Source organism: Coregonus clupeaformis, unplaced genomic scaffold (genome assembly GCF_020615455.1).
Source record: "Coregonus clupeaformis isolate EN_2021a unplaced genomic scaffold, ASM2061545v1 scaf1690, whole genome shotgun sequence".
Taxonomy (NCBI): Eukaryota; Metazoa; Chordata; class Actinopteri; order Salmoniformes; family Salmonidae; genus Coregonus; species Coregonus clupeaformis.
Window position 1 is genome coordinate 103244 of NW_025535144.1, and position 15194 is coordinate 118437.

The 15194-nt window shown below is 43.7% G+C and overlaps 1 protein-coding gene across 1 annotated transcript; it reads left to right on the top strand.

The window, feature by feature from the left end:
• Nucleotides 1-364: 364 nt before the first annotated feature.
• On the top strand, nucleotides 365-12240 carry LOC121543475 (diphosphoinositol polyphosphate phosphohydrolase 3-beta). Its single transcript, XM_045218621.1, is given in 7 exon segments — nucleotides 365-711; nucleotides 6397-6519; nucleotides 8223-8255; nucleotides 8521-8532; nucleotides 8535-8570; nucleotides 8573-8612; nucleotides 12044-12240. Coding segments are annotated over 7 exon segments (537 nt in total). The 5' UTR covers nucleotides 365-615.
• Nucleotides 12241-15194: the final 2954 nt, after the last annotated feature.

Sequence of the window (15194 nt, forward strand, 5' to 3'; positions counted from 1 at the left end):
AAGGGTAGAAAATTGTAACCGTGCCATTTCTAGATAGCATATCCAAATGGATGGTCCTATGGAACAAACAGGATAGGCTACTTTTCAAGAAAGCATAAAGTCAGATGGAGTGTGCACTACTTAGATGTTCAATCACAGCTAGATTTGTCCTACATTTATCCTATCCTCCAACAATTATCAGACGTATGGTGACGTGCGTAACAGCGCTCCGCTAGGTTGCCTTCTGTCTATTGACAGTCAGCGACTGCGCAAAGCCTACCTTGTAGCCCACTACCCAAGGTGGGAGGACTTCGGAGGAGGGTACAGTATTGACTCCCCTCTACTTAAATAAGAGATTGCACATAGAAGTAGAGAGTATGGGGACTGAACTGCATTCAATAACCCAACATCACGGAGGGAATTCCCTGACAAGAACGCACTAAACGCGATTGGAGTGAATGGGATAATACACCGCCAATGGGTAGATTGTCGGTATATCGCGTTCTTGGACCTCAGTGATAAACAGATGTCGGTTTTCTCTTCGCCATTCAGAACCTTGGTTCGGTGACTCACTCTTCGTTAGTTAATTTGCTGGATCTCGTTGCCTGCCCGGTGAGGAGAGGAGTAACCTACATAATGAAGTTCAAGCCGAACCAGACCAGGACTTATGATGGCGAGGGCTTCAAGAAGCGAGCGGCATGCTTGTGCTTCAAGAACGAAGGTGAAGAAGAGGTAAAGATGGTTATATTTCTCATTGACAGTTCAGGGGACCGATGCTGTCCTGTCTTTAAACCAAACCACTGCTCTCGGCTATAGCCTACAATTGTCAATATTGTATCTATATTTGCCTATTGTAATAGACTTGAATAGGTTTTCATTGTGGTTTTCCCACTTAATTCATCAGAAAATGTCGATGTGCGGGGGCTGTCTTGCCGTGTCTGAATTAAATGCTTCTGCGGGGTTTTTAAAACCTAATGATTCGAGATGTAGACCTGATGTTAAACAAATAACAAATAAATAAAAAAACAGGTGTGTTATAGTCTATTAATACGCTTTTTTATGGGCCTACGTTCGATAGCTTTAGTAATACATCCTTACTGGTGTGTGATTGCCCGCGGCTATCCAGTTTGGGCTAGTTTGATTGCAAAGCGAGGGGGGCGAGGCGCTCTGTTGCATGTTTCATATGACGGGCGGGACATCAGTGCAGCCATTGCTACATTGTATGACACTAACACTGTACGAATGCATACGATTTTAAAAACTAGTAACAATATCACCTTTATCATTTAACACTTTATAATCTCTGCTGCCTGAAAATAAAATGCGTTATTGATGAAGTGGCCATTTTGTTGGACAGGTTTTTCAGGATCCTAGGCTAAAACCAAAGGTAGTCTACTGAAAAGTAGTCTCAATCAATGCTTAGTTTTTTATATTTCTGTTTTGAGAGAATATCTTTAACAAATTGCTGTAGACCTAGACATATGCCTCGTAATAGTTTCTGGGTTTTAAGCAGGCTTCACCATGATAGCCTACGCGCCATCGTGATGCAAGCGTTCACTGTCTATGGTTTGACAAAATGGACTGTCTACCCAAGTCAATTTCCCCGAAGTTATAGCAAAATATAGGACTCGTTCCATACTTTTTTAATTTTATTAAATTGGAAGCAATTATTTCCATGTTATAGGCTATATTGTTGTGCATGTGTTCTTTCATTCAATATAGCATGCTCCAATTGTTTCTGCCTAGGTCTATTTAAATGTTTAAAGCCACAAAATGTACAGAATATGACTTAGGCCTACTACCATAATAAGTTAAATAGGCCCACTTTATCATAACCTAAATCTAAGGACCTATTCCATTGTTTGTGCCTTTACTTTGTTGTCAAATCTTGTGTTACTATTTCATTCTAATTTCTAAACTGCATTGTTGGGTAGGGCTTGTAAGCAAGCATTTCATGGTAAAGTCCTACACCAGTTGTATTCCGCGCATGTGATAAATACAATTTAATTGATTCGATTTGTTGGTCATAGGAGACTTAGTAAGCAAATTATGTAATTTTTCAGTGCATTAACTAAGGTCGAGAAGACTATTAAGGTTGGCCATTAATGTAAAAGAGGTGATGCTTTTCATTTCTTACTGAACAACATGCCTTGTTTATGAACGGCTCCTTAGTTTGGATTTGTACTGTCTGATACAAATCCAAATTTGTATCAGACAGTTCAAGACACTGCAGCCTCTGACTTCCCCTGCACCACTGTTATGCAATATAGAAGCTGCAGATTTGATCTGTCTGTATCTGTCATTAAGAACTCTATCAGAGCACTCAAGTATTTGTACAACACACCACACACACACACACACACACACACACACACACACACACACACACACACACACACACACACACAGAGAGACAGAGAGAGAGAGAGAGAGACAGAGACAGAGAGAGAGAGAGAGAGAGAGAGAGAGAGAGAGAGAGGGGGAGAGAGAGACAGAGAGAGAGAGAGAGCGAGAGAGAGAGAGAGAGAGAGAAAGAGAGCGAGAGAGAGAGAGAGAGAGAGAGAGAGAGAGAGAGAGAAAGAGAGCGAGAGAGAGAGAGAGAGAGAGAGAGAGAGAGATGGCCTCAAGGAGAAACTGAGAAACTGTTGTCCCGTAAGTCTGCGGGAGCCTTGTTCTCTCCCTCATGCATAGCCGGTTCTTTCAGGAACAAGGAATAGAGATATATCAGTTTGCTGTGTGTCAGTGTGTGCCGTGCCATAGGCCCATTGCATTGTGGTAGAGCAGCTGGGTAGCTGGAAGGCTTTCTCACTGAGTTATATTAATGAGACTGCCCAATCTCAGTCTCAATGCTGCATTCCAATCTCCACTTTGATTTTTACTTGTGAAGTATTTATAAACATTAGTAATTACCTACACATATAGTCTTGTTGCTGACATTCATTTTTCATGCTATAAAACAAGTCAACCTTGATATAATGTCTTAGCTTGTTTTAATATTTAAGATACCTGTGGTGGAACTAATGGAGACCATCTTCAGTCACCCACCTGTGTCTCTGGTCAAGGGTATTGTTAGGTCAAGAAATGCTTCGCCTGTGTCTGTCCAACTGTCCTTCTTTACAGAGTTTGCTCTAGATCTGTCCAGCTACTCTGCCGTACTTGCATGCACTCATTAAGCCTGAACAGGAGTAAAGCCTCTGTGGCTCCTGCGTAGCCAATACTGTCTTTGCCAATGCCACCTCTTTGTGCCAATCCCATGCTGTTGAATCCCTGAAGGATTGCGGCCCATCTGTATCTGAAGAACTTGTCTCAACCTGCTTTGGTCAGATCTCAGCAATCAAATCTCAGTCCCGTTTGTGGAGATGGAACAAAAATGTAGCTTCTCCAGCACAAACACACACACACACACACACACACACACACACACACACACACACACACATATACACATATACACATATACACACACACACACACACACACACACACACACACACACACACACACACACACACACACACACACACACACACACACACACACACACACACACACACACACACACACACACACACACACACACACACACACACACACACACACACACACACACACACACACACAACATGTTAGACGTGACCCCCCATTGAGAGGGCCTGAGTAGGTTAATAGGAACTCCCTGTGATGTCAGAGACTTTGTTTAAGGAATGGAAAAGGAGAAAGATGAACCCTCTATGGTCAGGTGTTCAGTGACAAGGATTAAAGCCCAACAAGGGAAAACAGGAACATTACATCCCTCAGGGCCAGTGGCAGTGGGCGGGTCAGTGGCAGTGGGCGGGCCATTTGCCTCCAACAACAGTAGAGACTAGAAGAGTGTTCATGCCGGAGGGTAGGAGCGATCTGTTATGGGTGCCTTCATCCCTGAAAAGTCCTGAGGCTGTATTACAGTCCACTGTGTCTTTTTCAGTCCACTGTGTCACTACAAGACTAAGGGTTTGTTGACACTTGGTAAAGTACAGTGTATTGTTGCTCTGGATGGACTAAAGGGTAGCCTATTACTAGGCAAATGATGTTGCCCTACCTGTACATTGCTAGATAGGAGTTAAAGCTGTATTGAATGTGTGTGGTCTGGAATGGGCATATATTTGGCCTTTGTTTTTTTATACCGACTAGGCTGAAAGTAGGTGTATTTGGTGTAAAATAAGGGGCAGCAAACTTCCGTATGTTGACTTCATAGGTCTATTTTGGTTACCACTAACCACTCTCCTAATGCATTAAAATACTCCAGTCTAAAACTTCAAACGTCCTTAGGCTGGCATGTAGGAGACTGGCTTATTTGACAGCCACAGGAGTTCCTCCATCGTGTTGCTCCTCCAAGAGAGTAGGTGTTTATTTCCTCCCAGAGATTCCTGGCCCGTTCAGCAGGCTTACAAAACGCACTGGAATCTCGCTGGGAGACGCTGCTCTATTCCCTTTGGGCTTTTTCCACCCCCGCTCCCTCTGCACCTGACCTTTGACCTATCTAATATGTTGGTGTGGAGTTTTGCTCCTCACCGTGCCTAGTGTTCCATGATTGTTTAGGGGAGCATACCTTACTAGCCTAAGCTGTTGACATAAATGAAATTAACAATGTTTTGTATATTGCATAAATTTGTATGAGGTGCTTACAAGCCTTATGTCTTTCCTGGAAATAGTTAAATTCGTAGCAGTTCATATCCAACCACATTTTGAGCAAGAAATAGAAAACATAGGACTTGAAAAGTGAGGCAAAAATAACACTGGGCGGGATGTAGTCTAGCTAGCTTTGTTTTGTAAACTCCACGGTAGACAATGTCAAACGCAGTGACATCCCTCCCTGAGCTGCTTAAAGCCCGAAGAAAACTATTTGCAAAAGGCACACAGCAGTGCCCCACCCCCATATATAAACACAGACAGTACCCCCCCCCCCAACACACACACACCACACACACGTGTACACACACACACGTACACATTCTGAAGCGCTAGCAGTCTGTTATAAATAGGTTAGTAGGTCCATTCTATCCTCATGTTTTGTGGCTTTAGGGCTCATACTGTAGGCTACCCTGCTGCTTCAGTTGGATTCCCTCATCTGTATGTGGCGCCCGTAAATATAGCTAACCGTCCCACCCTCTGTCCACCCTCCATCCCCTCTTAGCCCAGGACGAGCCAGATGAGATGTCGGCTCGGTTAAGGCCCGAGAACATGACGTGGTGATCCAAAGTGGAAGGGTGACACGTGCCGTATCCTCTGTGTGGCCACTCTTGGTCACTCGACTTGTCACTGTCTGGCTCCTGGCTCGGACCTCAACGGGCCTCCTCCAGCAATCCCATTAGAGCAGCACGGAGGAGTGTCAAAGCCGCACTGCTAGCTTTTATTACCTGGCTGTCATGCTGACACACTGGTCCGATATAGAGGGGTCGGGATGGGGGAAAGATGGAAGGTGAAAGCCACACAAGCTGCTGCTGAAGCTGGATCACTGTCGTCTGTTGTATTCGACTGACTTGGGTTGAATGAGCTGATCTGGGATCAGCCTTTAGGAGCAGAAGGCAAGCTACCTAAAGCATCCAGTAACTTGACCTGCCCTACTGGGTGTTTCCTCAGCATGGTGAAAGAGACAACTGAGCAACTATGTCATGATGTGTGTGTGTGTGTGTAGGTTGTGTGTGTGTGTGTATTGCATCATGAAAATTCAGATACAGGCTCATTCAATCAGTATGGATCGTTGTACACTGCAGACTGTGGTGTAATTTAAGCTCAGGCACCTGCTTGGATGCTCCCAAAGGACCTGATCCTGGTCAATCTAACAGCCCTAAGGTGGAGCAGAGGGCCCTGTGGTGGAGCAGAGGGCCCTGTGGTGGAGAAGAGGGGTGGAACATAGAGCCCTGGGGGCAGGAGCCCTGTGGTGGAGCATAGAGCCCTGTGGTGGAGTGCCCTGTGGTGGAGCAAAGGGCCCTGTGGTGGAACATAGAGCCCTGTGGTGGAGCAGTGAGCCCTGTGATGGAGCATAGAGCCCGGTGGTGGAGCAGAGAGCCCTGTGGTGGAGCGCCCTGTGGAGCATAGAGCCCTGTGGTGGAGCATAGAGCCCTGTGGTGGGCAGAGAGCCCTGTGGTGGAGCATAGAGCCCTGTGATGGAGCATAGAGCCCTGTGGTGGAGCATAGAGCCCTGTGGTGGAGCAGAGAGCCCTGTGATGGAGCATAGAGCCCTGTGGTGGAGCATAGAGCCCTGTGATGGAGCATAGAGCCTGTGATGGGCATAGAGCCCTGTGATGGAGCAAGAGCAGGTGTGATGCATAGAGCCCTGTGGTGGAGAGCCCTGTGGTGGAGCATAGAGCCCTGTGATGGAGCATAGAGCCCTGTGTCGGAGCTGGACTCACAGAGCTATTGTGTTTTCTCTGCCAGGTGTTGCTGGTGAGTAGCAGTCGGCACCCGGACCAGTGGATCGTCCCAGGTGGAGGGATGGAGCCGGAGGAGGAGCCCTGTGGCGCAGCAGTCAGAGAGGTGTTTGAAGAGGTGAGTTCACCTGTCATCATCATCATCATGATATATTAAAGGAAAGATTTACCCATTTGAATGTTATAATACACATACAAATTAAAATAATGACCCCGGGAGTCGATAGAACATCGCTCAGAGATGCACAAAAACAATATAACATTCAAAATGGTTGAATATTTCCTTTAATCCAATCAATGATCACCATAATCATCAATGATGGGTGTATAACTAATAGCTATATGCACGCACAAACACACATTGATCTGATGGTCGTTCATTGATTTGTCTGTAAAGAACATGCCTTTTTAGCGATGGGTGAGACTTTTGTAATGGTTAATTGTAAACTCTGGCTTCAAGTCAGGTAGTGATCATGTCATCTATATGAGTATCAGAAGTTTTTGCTGGCCCCTGATTGGTCATTTACAGGCAACGTGCAGGAATGTCTGTAGGCCCTAAATATTCTCAATATACACTATGAGAGGGAGAGAGACCCTCTATAATTCACCACTGCCTTCCTTGTGGCATGTGACTGACCTTGCCGATCTTCTGGGATATCTCAATGGCACTTCACAGCATGTCCTCTCCAAAGTGGCTTCACCGCTAAAGGGTTCAGCTCTGAGAGACTCCAATGTATGCAATGATTGTGGGTGACGGGAACGCACTTATGACATGTCACCATATTTTCCCCACTTCTTTTTTATCTTGGCTGTGACCCTGTTTTAGCTTTGTATTCCAACAGTGTGGGAGTCACATACCCACTTCCTATTTTGGCATGTACTTTTTCGACGGCTGTCTCGTTTTTGGGTTAGTTATTATTTTCCCAAAACGGTTACAGAGGACACATTTTGGCAGAGGTGCTTTTGGGGTGAATACCGTGTTGACAGCTGGAGGATGTTGGTGTAGGCTGGCATGCCGCCTTAAAAACCAACCAAATCTCTATTTTTAAACAGACAAACCAGGTAGGGGCTTTTTTGGGGGGGTTCTATGAGCCCTCTGTTTGAAGTCAATGGCAATTCTACTATGTGAAATAGGGGGTTGGGAGGTACATTTTAGTGGGTCCAAAGTGGGTTTGTAGAGAAAGGGGTCAGAAGGATTTGGTTTGGGTAGTGACTGAGGAGCTGGTGGTATTCCAAAGGTCCAGCTGGTGGGAGACCTAACGTACTTGGCTACGTCAGCAGGCTAAACTTGGCTCCCTGCTGGATTCCAGCACATTCACAGGTCCTAAAGCCTGTCCAGTGGACGTGGACAGATTGTCTTTGTGAAGCTTGTTAAAGGGGAAGGAAGGCGAATAGGGGGTGGGTCATATGTCTTTTTGGAAACAGTCTCTCTGATTTTGACCTCTAAATATACAGCAGGACTGGGTGGGTTTGTGTTATGATATTCAATCACATTATATCGGTCAACGTTCTGATCACACACACACACACACACACACACACACACACACACACACACACACACACACACACACACACACACACACACACACACACACACACACACGCACACACGCACACACACACACACTCTTCACATCTCAACACACACTCCTAACTCCAGTCAAAGGTTTTCATACTAAACCCCCACACTGTATTTTCAAGAATTGGGATTTGTCTACTTTCCTTTTTAATCTAACACCAGTGTTTTGATTTGTCAAATTGCCATAGGCCCAATACTGTCATCTCACATCCTCCTAATACCTCCTCTCTCCCACCAGGCTGGAGTGAAAGGCAAAGTTGGGACGTCTGCTAGGTGTGTTCGAGGTAGGCTGACTCTGGGCTGACAGCAATTATAAGACAGTTACGTTTTTACTCCCTGCAAAACTGTCATTTGCTATCTAAGTGTAAATTGTCACATGAATTAAATTCAAGAATAGAAAATGAGTGGATTTGGTTGATGCCTAGTCAAGGGTTGACAATCTACCCTAAAGCATGTACACCCTCTGAAAGCAGCTTTTTCTTGAGGTGGCACAGGTAGAGGTTCTTCCGACCTGGATTTTGAAATGTATTTTTATTTTTCACTTTACAGCAGAACCAAGACCCGGAAAGCACCGAACGTATGTTTACGTATTGACTGTAGTTCGGAGACATTGGAAGCATGGGAGGACTCGGTCAACATAGGTGAGTTTATGGTCACATGACATCAGGACTTCAATGTTTATTATAATAATCTGTTTTTCCAGGAAGGATATTGGGCACCAACAGGCCCCACTGACTAAAAGGCCTGGGATTGCAGAAAACAAGCAACAAACAAGTTCAATATTTTCTCCAATAACATCCGTCTTCACGTAATCTAAAGTTTGGAGTCATAACACATCGAATTCCAAAGTGGCTGATTTAGACTCAACTTATGCTGCTAACAGCTAAATCATACCAGCCTGCTGGCCTTGGAAGGTGGACTAAAATAGCTGCTAAAGGTAAGAGTAAAATGTGAACGTAGGATTGGATTACTCAGCCAGGTCATCTATCCCAGGCCTTCCCAAACAGACCTTGACTCACCACTCTGCACCGAACCGTGTGACCTGGACTCTGAAATCCACTAAACACCCTTTAGACACACTTCTCCTGATGGCTGGAGCTTATCCTTATAGATCTTGCAGTACATATCAGCCTCAGTCTTTCTCCTGAGTGGCTGGAGCTTTTTAGTCCTTATGGATCTTACAGTACTCAGTATATCAGCCTCACTTCTCCTGAGTGGCTGAGCTTTTAGTCCTTATAGAGCTGACAGTACTCAGTATACTCCAGCCTCAGCTTTCTCTGAGTGGCTGGAGCTTTTAGTCCTTATAGATCTTGCAGTACTCAGTATATCAGCCTCAGTCTTTCTCCTGGTGGCTGGAGCTTTTAGTCTTATAGATCTTACAGTACCAGTATATAGCCTCAGTCTTTCTTTCATTTTTGTTTACCGATTAACCGCTACCAATACCGGTACTTGTTCCTTTGCACTAATAATCCTCATTCCTGTTAACACACAGATTACCAAACATGGGCTACGACCTGTTCCTCAAAAATAATGTTGAAAGCATCGCCACTGTGAATGACCTTTCCTTTACATGAGCTTATGTCTATGGCATAACAATGTACAGTGAGGGAAAAGTATTTGATCCCCTGCTGATTTTGCTACGTTTGCTCACTGACAAAGAAATGATCAGGGTCTATAATTTCAATGGTAGGTTTATTTGAACAGTGAGAGACAGAATAAAAAAACAAAAATCCAGAAAAAGCATGTCAAAATGTTATAAATTGATTTGCATTTTAATGAGGAAATAAGTATTTGACCCCTCTCAATCACAAAGATTTCTGGCTCCCAGGTGTCTTTTATACAGGTATGAGCTGAGATTAGGAGCACACTCTTAAATGGGTGCTCTAATTCAGCTTGTTACCTGTATAAAAGACACCTGTCCCGACAGAAGCAATCAATCAATCGATACCAAACTCTCCACCATGGCCAAGACCAAAGAGCTCTCCAGGATGTCAGGGACAAGATTGTAGACCTACACAAGGCTGGAATGGGTTACAAGACCATCGCCAAGCAGCTTGGTGAGAAGGTGACAATAGTTGCCACATATAGAAAGAAAGCACATACAGGGTCGTCTGGAAGTTTGCCAATGAACATCTGAATGATTCAGAGGAGAACTGGGTGAAAGTGTTGTGGTCAGATGAGACCAAAATGGAGCTCTTTGGCATCAACTCAACTCGCCGTGTTTGGAGGAGGAGGAATGCTGCCTATGACCCCAAGAACAACATCTCCACCCCGTCAAACATGGAGGTAGAAACATTATGCTTTGGGGGTGTTTTTCGCTAAGGGGACAGGACAACTTCACCGCATCAAAGGGACGATGGACGGCAAATTTATACCGTCAAATCTTGGGTGAGAAGCTCCTCCCTCAGCCAGGGCATTGAAAATGGGTCGTGGGATGGGGTATTCCAGCATGACAATGACCCAAAACACACGGCCAAGGCAACAAAGGAGTGGCTCAAGAAGAAGCACATTAAGGTCCTGGAGTGGACTAGCCAGTCTCCAGACCTTAATCTCATAGAACATCTGTGGAGGGAGCTGAAGGTTTGAGTCGCCAAACGTCAGGCTTGAAACCATGACTTGGAGAAGATCTGCAAAGAGGAGTGGGACAAAAATCCCTCCTGAGATGTGTGCAAACCTGGTGGCCAACTACAAGCAAAACGTCTGACCTCTGTGATTGCGCAACAGGGTTTCTTGCCACGCGAGTACTCGTCAATGTTTTGCAGAGGGGTCAAATACTTATTTCCCTCATTAAAATGCAAATCAATTTATAACATTTTGACATGCGTTTTCTTGATTTTTTGTTATTATTCTGTCTCTCACTGTTCAGATAAACCTTACCATAAATTATAGACTGATCATATCTTTGTCATGTGGGCAAACGTACAAAATCAGCAGGGGATCAAATACTTTTTTCCCTCACTGTAGCTGTTGTTAGAGATAATCAATGTATTCTGATAACATCTATTCCGGAAACATGTATTTAAACTGGCTATTAGCACCCTTCACAATACTTTTAGGTAGGCTGAAATTTAGGAAATAAATGTTGAATAAGACAAAGGTTGTGGCGTGTTTGCAGATTGGTAAGGGGATACCAGAATATTTTATTGACAGTGCCACATGGGGTTGATCCAGATCCCATTTTTTGTGAGAAGATCCACCCCTCAAAGGGCAAATGTCACTTTAAGTTCATGTGAGATCACCAGTAGTTCTGAATGCTGACTGGTTATTGGGACTGTATTGAAGACATGCTCCGGAATCTTTGGCGAACTAGTAAGTATTTTTAAACCTCCCACTTTGGGCTGGATGTGTAGCCTAGCGGTTAAGCGCTTTGGGCCAGTGACGTGGTGCCACATCTGCTATATATGTGACATAGTACGCAATTTATGGGGCCTCTTTTCAGAACTACTAACTAAAGAGTATACAAAAGTACCGGATAGTCTCTTTATGTAGGCTTTTGTTGTTGCAGGAATAGATATTGTCGGGGGTATAATTAATGAAACAGTAATCCTGCTCTTTACTAACAAGTTTCCCAGTAAGTATGTGATGGACGAGGCACCCCCAGGAAGGGGAAGAGGCCCTGGGGCCTCCACTAATCCTTTGTATGGTATCAATGTTCTAACAACCTCTTTCTTATCTAAACTCAGTTTCAACAAGGTTGATCTTTTCTTTCCTCACTTATACAAATACAAAAGTGTAAAAAAAAGTGTGCAATAGGTTACAGGCCATTTCTTGTGTTATTAGCCCCATATTTGTGTTTGAAATGCATACTGGGATATTTCGGTCATTTTGGGTGTCCCAGAGTCTCAAAGTCAAACATTTTTATGGAAACCCCTTAAACAAGTTCAACATTTCACAGGTGATCGTCAATTTCAAAATGACTCAGGACAAAGCCTTCAGGTGGTTGGTGTAAATGTCCACTGCTTGGCCCCCCTGGTGGTCAACAGCAGGAGTGATTCACTCTTTTTCATCTGTTCCCCCTGGTGGTCAACAGCAGGATCGATTCACACTCTGTGTTTCTGTCTTCCCCCTGCAGGTCGTAAACGGGAGTGGTTCACGGTGGACGAGGCCATCAAAGTCCTGCAGCACCACAAGCCGGACCACGCTGAGTACCTGGCGGCTTAATCTAGCTGCTCCCCAACTAACGGGAACTCCTGCTCCCCAGCCCGCCCCCTAATGACAACCCCCTTGGCCCCCACCACGGGATCTGTTCTGGGCCCCTCGCGCAGATAGGACTGGCCCTTCCACGCCCATGAACTATCTTCTACCTGTACAGATACACTGAAACGGACATTTTGCATGAATAATCAGCGAATCCTCAGAGTCCACGACTACACGCGACATGTATGTAAATGACTGTATCGCCACTTGGACAAACCAAAAGCCATACTTGGAACTGTCTGGATGATTCAGTTAAGGAATGCCCCTTTCAGTAACTTCTTTAAGAATGTTCTATTGGGGTCAATTGGTATTATTATTTTCTTCCATAAATTAAGTAAATCAACACAACCCATGGCTGCCACAGAAAAGGGGTCATTGGCTGACAATAGGATGGAAAATGGTGGTGTCACTTGGGACCTCGGGAGCTAGCACAATATTGACAACGAAAGATGCACCACCTCAGTTTTGGGCCAGGCACTGGAAGGACGTCTTAGGACGGTGTCGATTCCTTTGGCTGGTGTTTAACCTCTACTTCAACAAACTACAGCTCAAAATATGACTGTTTATCTCTCTACTTCATAAGCTAGGACCATAAAGTGTGGACAGAGGACAAGGGCTCACTTGTCCACTCCCCCTTCACCTCCCAGTAATTGGGGCCACTACCTTCTTCAAGTAGTTGCTAAAAACAACAAACAATTTTTATTTTATATTTTATTTTATACGAAGCATTTCTGCTAATTGCCTTTAATTGTGTTGCATTGATTATCATCATACTATCGTATCATCATGAATAACACTAATTTATTCGATCAACTCACTTACTTATTCCCGCCCTATAAGTCCACTCAATATCAAAAGAATCTCTTTACAAGTTGAAGAGCAGGCCCCTCTTTAAAATAATAATATCAATATTTCATAGGGTATGCCACAAATGATGTCTCCTCAATGCTGAAATAATGTGCCTTAATCCACACTTACGTGCATCTTGTCTGACCACAGATAAAGTTAGGATTGAACCCCACACAGGGGATCTGTAATCACTTTGCTGCAGAGAAGTGTAGGGATGTTAGTTGTCTGGTTAACAGAAATACAACCATATCTACTTTTCTCTCTCCATCTTTTAGATTGTTTTTCTAGTGATGTTAAAAATATATATACTGTATATATAGAATTAGTTGTAAGTGTGTGTTTCATGGAGAAATGCTGTGCCATGGAGTAGAAGGTCCTGACGAGTTAAAATATTCACTCAACACCCTACCCAGTTCCACTTAAGAACAGAGATGAGATGACATGGAAAACTTGAATAGGAAAGTTGTCCAGAAGAGAGAAAGGGAGTGGATGGAAGTTGGTGCTTTCGTTGTTTGGATTTATGTGGTGGAGGTGACAATGGTGGTTGGAAGGCTGAACTCTGGAAGTGTTCTTCCGATGGACATGGATGTATAGATGATTAGCAGTTAGAACACACTTGTAAATTGTCTGCTTTACTGGGAGATTGACACAAAAAATATGGTTCACTCCCAGTCTTACGCACTATCTCACCCCAGACTCCCAACGCCTTCGATTACAAGAACTCCCTCTAGGGCAGACTTGGATCAAATACATACCAGTGGCCTCCAGCTTTCAAATACATGAGGTATTGTGGGGTGGGCGGACTTTGTATTTACATATTATTCATTGGTTCCATTTTACTAAGCAAACTAAATCAAGTTCACTGTATTTTATATGTGTACTTGTTTAGTCTCAGTGGATAATGCTTGGTTTAGTTTTTACTGACTCATGCCTATCAAAGCAGTTATTTGGGAGAGAGCGTTTAGGGCCAGGAAGAGCACGTGTTAAAAGACCAAGGTGGGATCTATTGTGAAAGTTGTTATATTGTCTCAAAATCTATTGCATGAAAAGATTTACACAGCTGTAACAGCGATTGACGGTGCGTCTGGCTGGTTCAGTCTTTCCTATAAAGCCTGCCGATTTTGGATAAAGTCTGCCCGCTAGTCAGATACATGTAGTGTATGTTGCAAACACGTTTGTCTGTGTGACAATTAAATAAAGAAAATATAATCACAAATAGTGAAAATAATTATTTTTTTATATAATTGTGAGAAGAATGATAAAGTCAAAATCTACTTACTCCTAGCCATGTCTAATATAACATTTGCATTGGTGGTACATTTGGTAATGTTCTAAGGATTTCTAAAAAATACATGGTTATTCGGCCAACTATCACTGCCATTAAACCGTTTTAATTTTAATGGATATAACAAATTAATATGATCAAGGATTGATGCATATTTGGTACACTACAGTCAGGAAGAGAAAGTAAGGACAATTAATACTTTCATTTTTCCACCATGAATTAGAGTGACACATTTACAGTAGCTAGTTTATTTTGAATAGATAACTCCCATGGACCATATTACTGACATAAACAGTCCCTGTACTGTAAATGTGTGAGGGGTCTGCTTTGTGGATGTGTAGCATGATTGCTTTGCCAGGCACTGTCTCACTAGGAGTGTGTTGAAGCACTCACTTGTTTATCAATGCAAACAGAATTTCCTTTATGATCATATGTACAGTGAAATTGGATAAAGTGGATTAGAAACTATTCTGTTTGGAATAATCATTATGAGTAAAAGAATTACTCGACTCCAGCCTGTCTGTACTGCATCTACTCATTTTGTTCCAGTTTCTCCAGTCTTTGCAGGTGGTATTGTTGGTTTGTGTTAGTGGGTGGGTCAGTTGTTGCTGTGTGCTTATTTTCAATAAAATGACAGTATTAGATTCAGGATGCTTGATGGGGAAACGGACCGCTGGGACTGGCTGGGCCAGGGAACATAGGAGGGATGCATGAGACTTTGCTGCATGGCCCTCAATCTTTCCAGAGGTTGTCATGGCCCATATACAGTGGGAGAGAATAAGTAGGCGATACCGATTTTTGCGGGATTTCCTGCCTTGAAGCATGTGAGGTCTGTAATTTTTACCATCGCAGGTGCACTTCAGCTGTGAATCGGCACGATAAAAATCCAGAA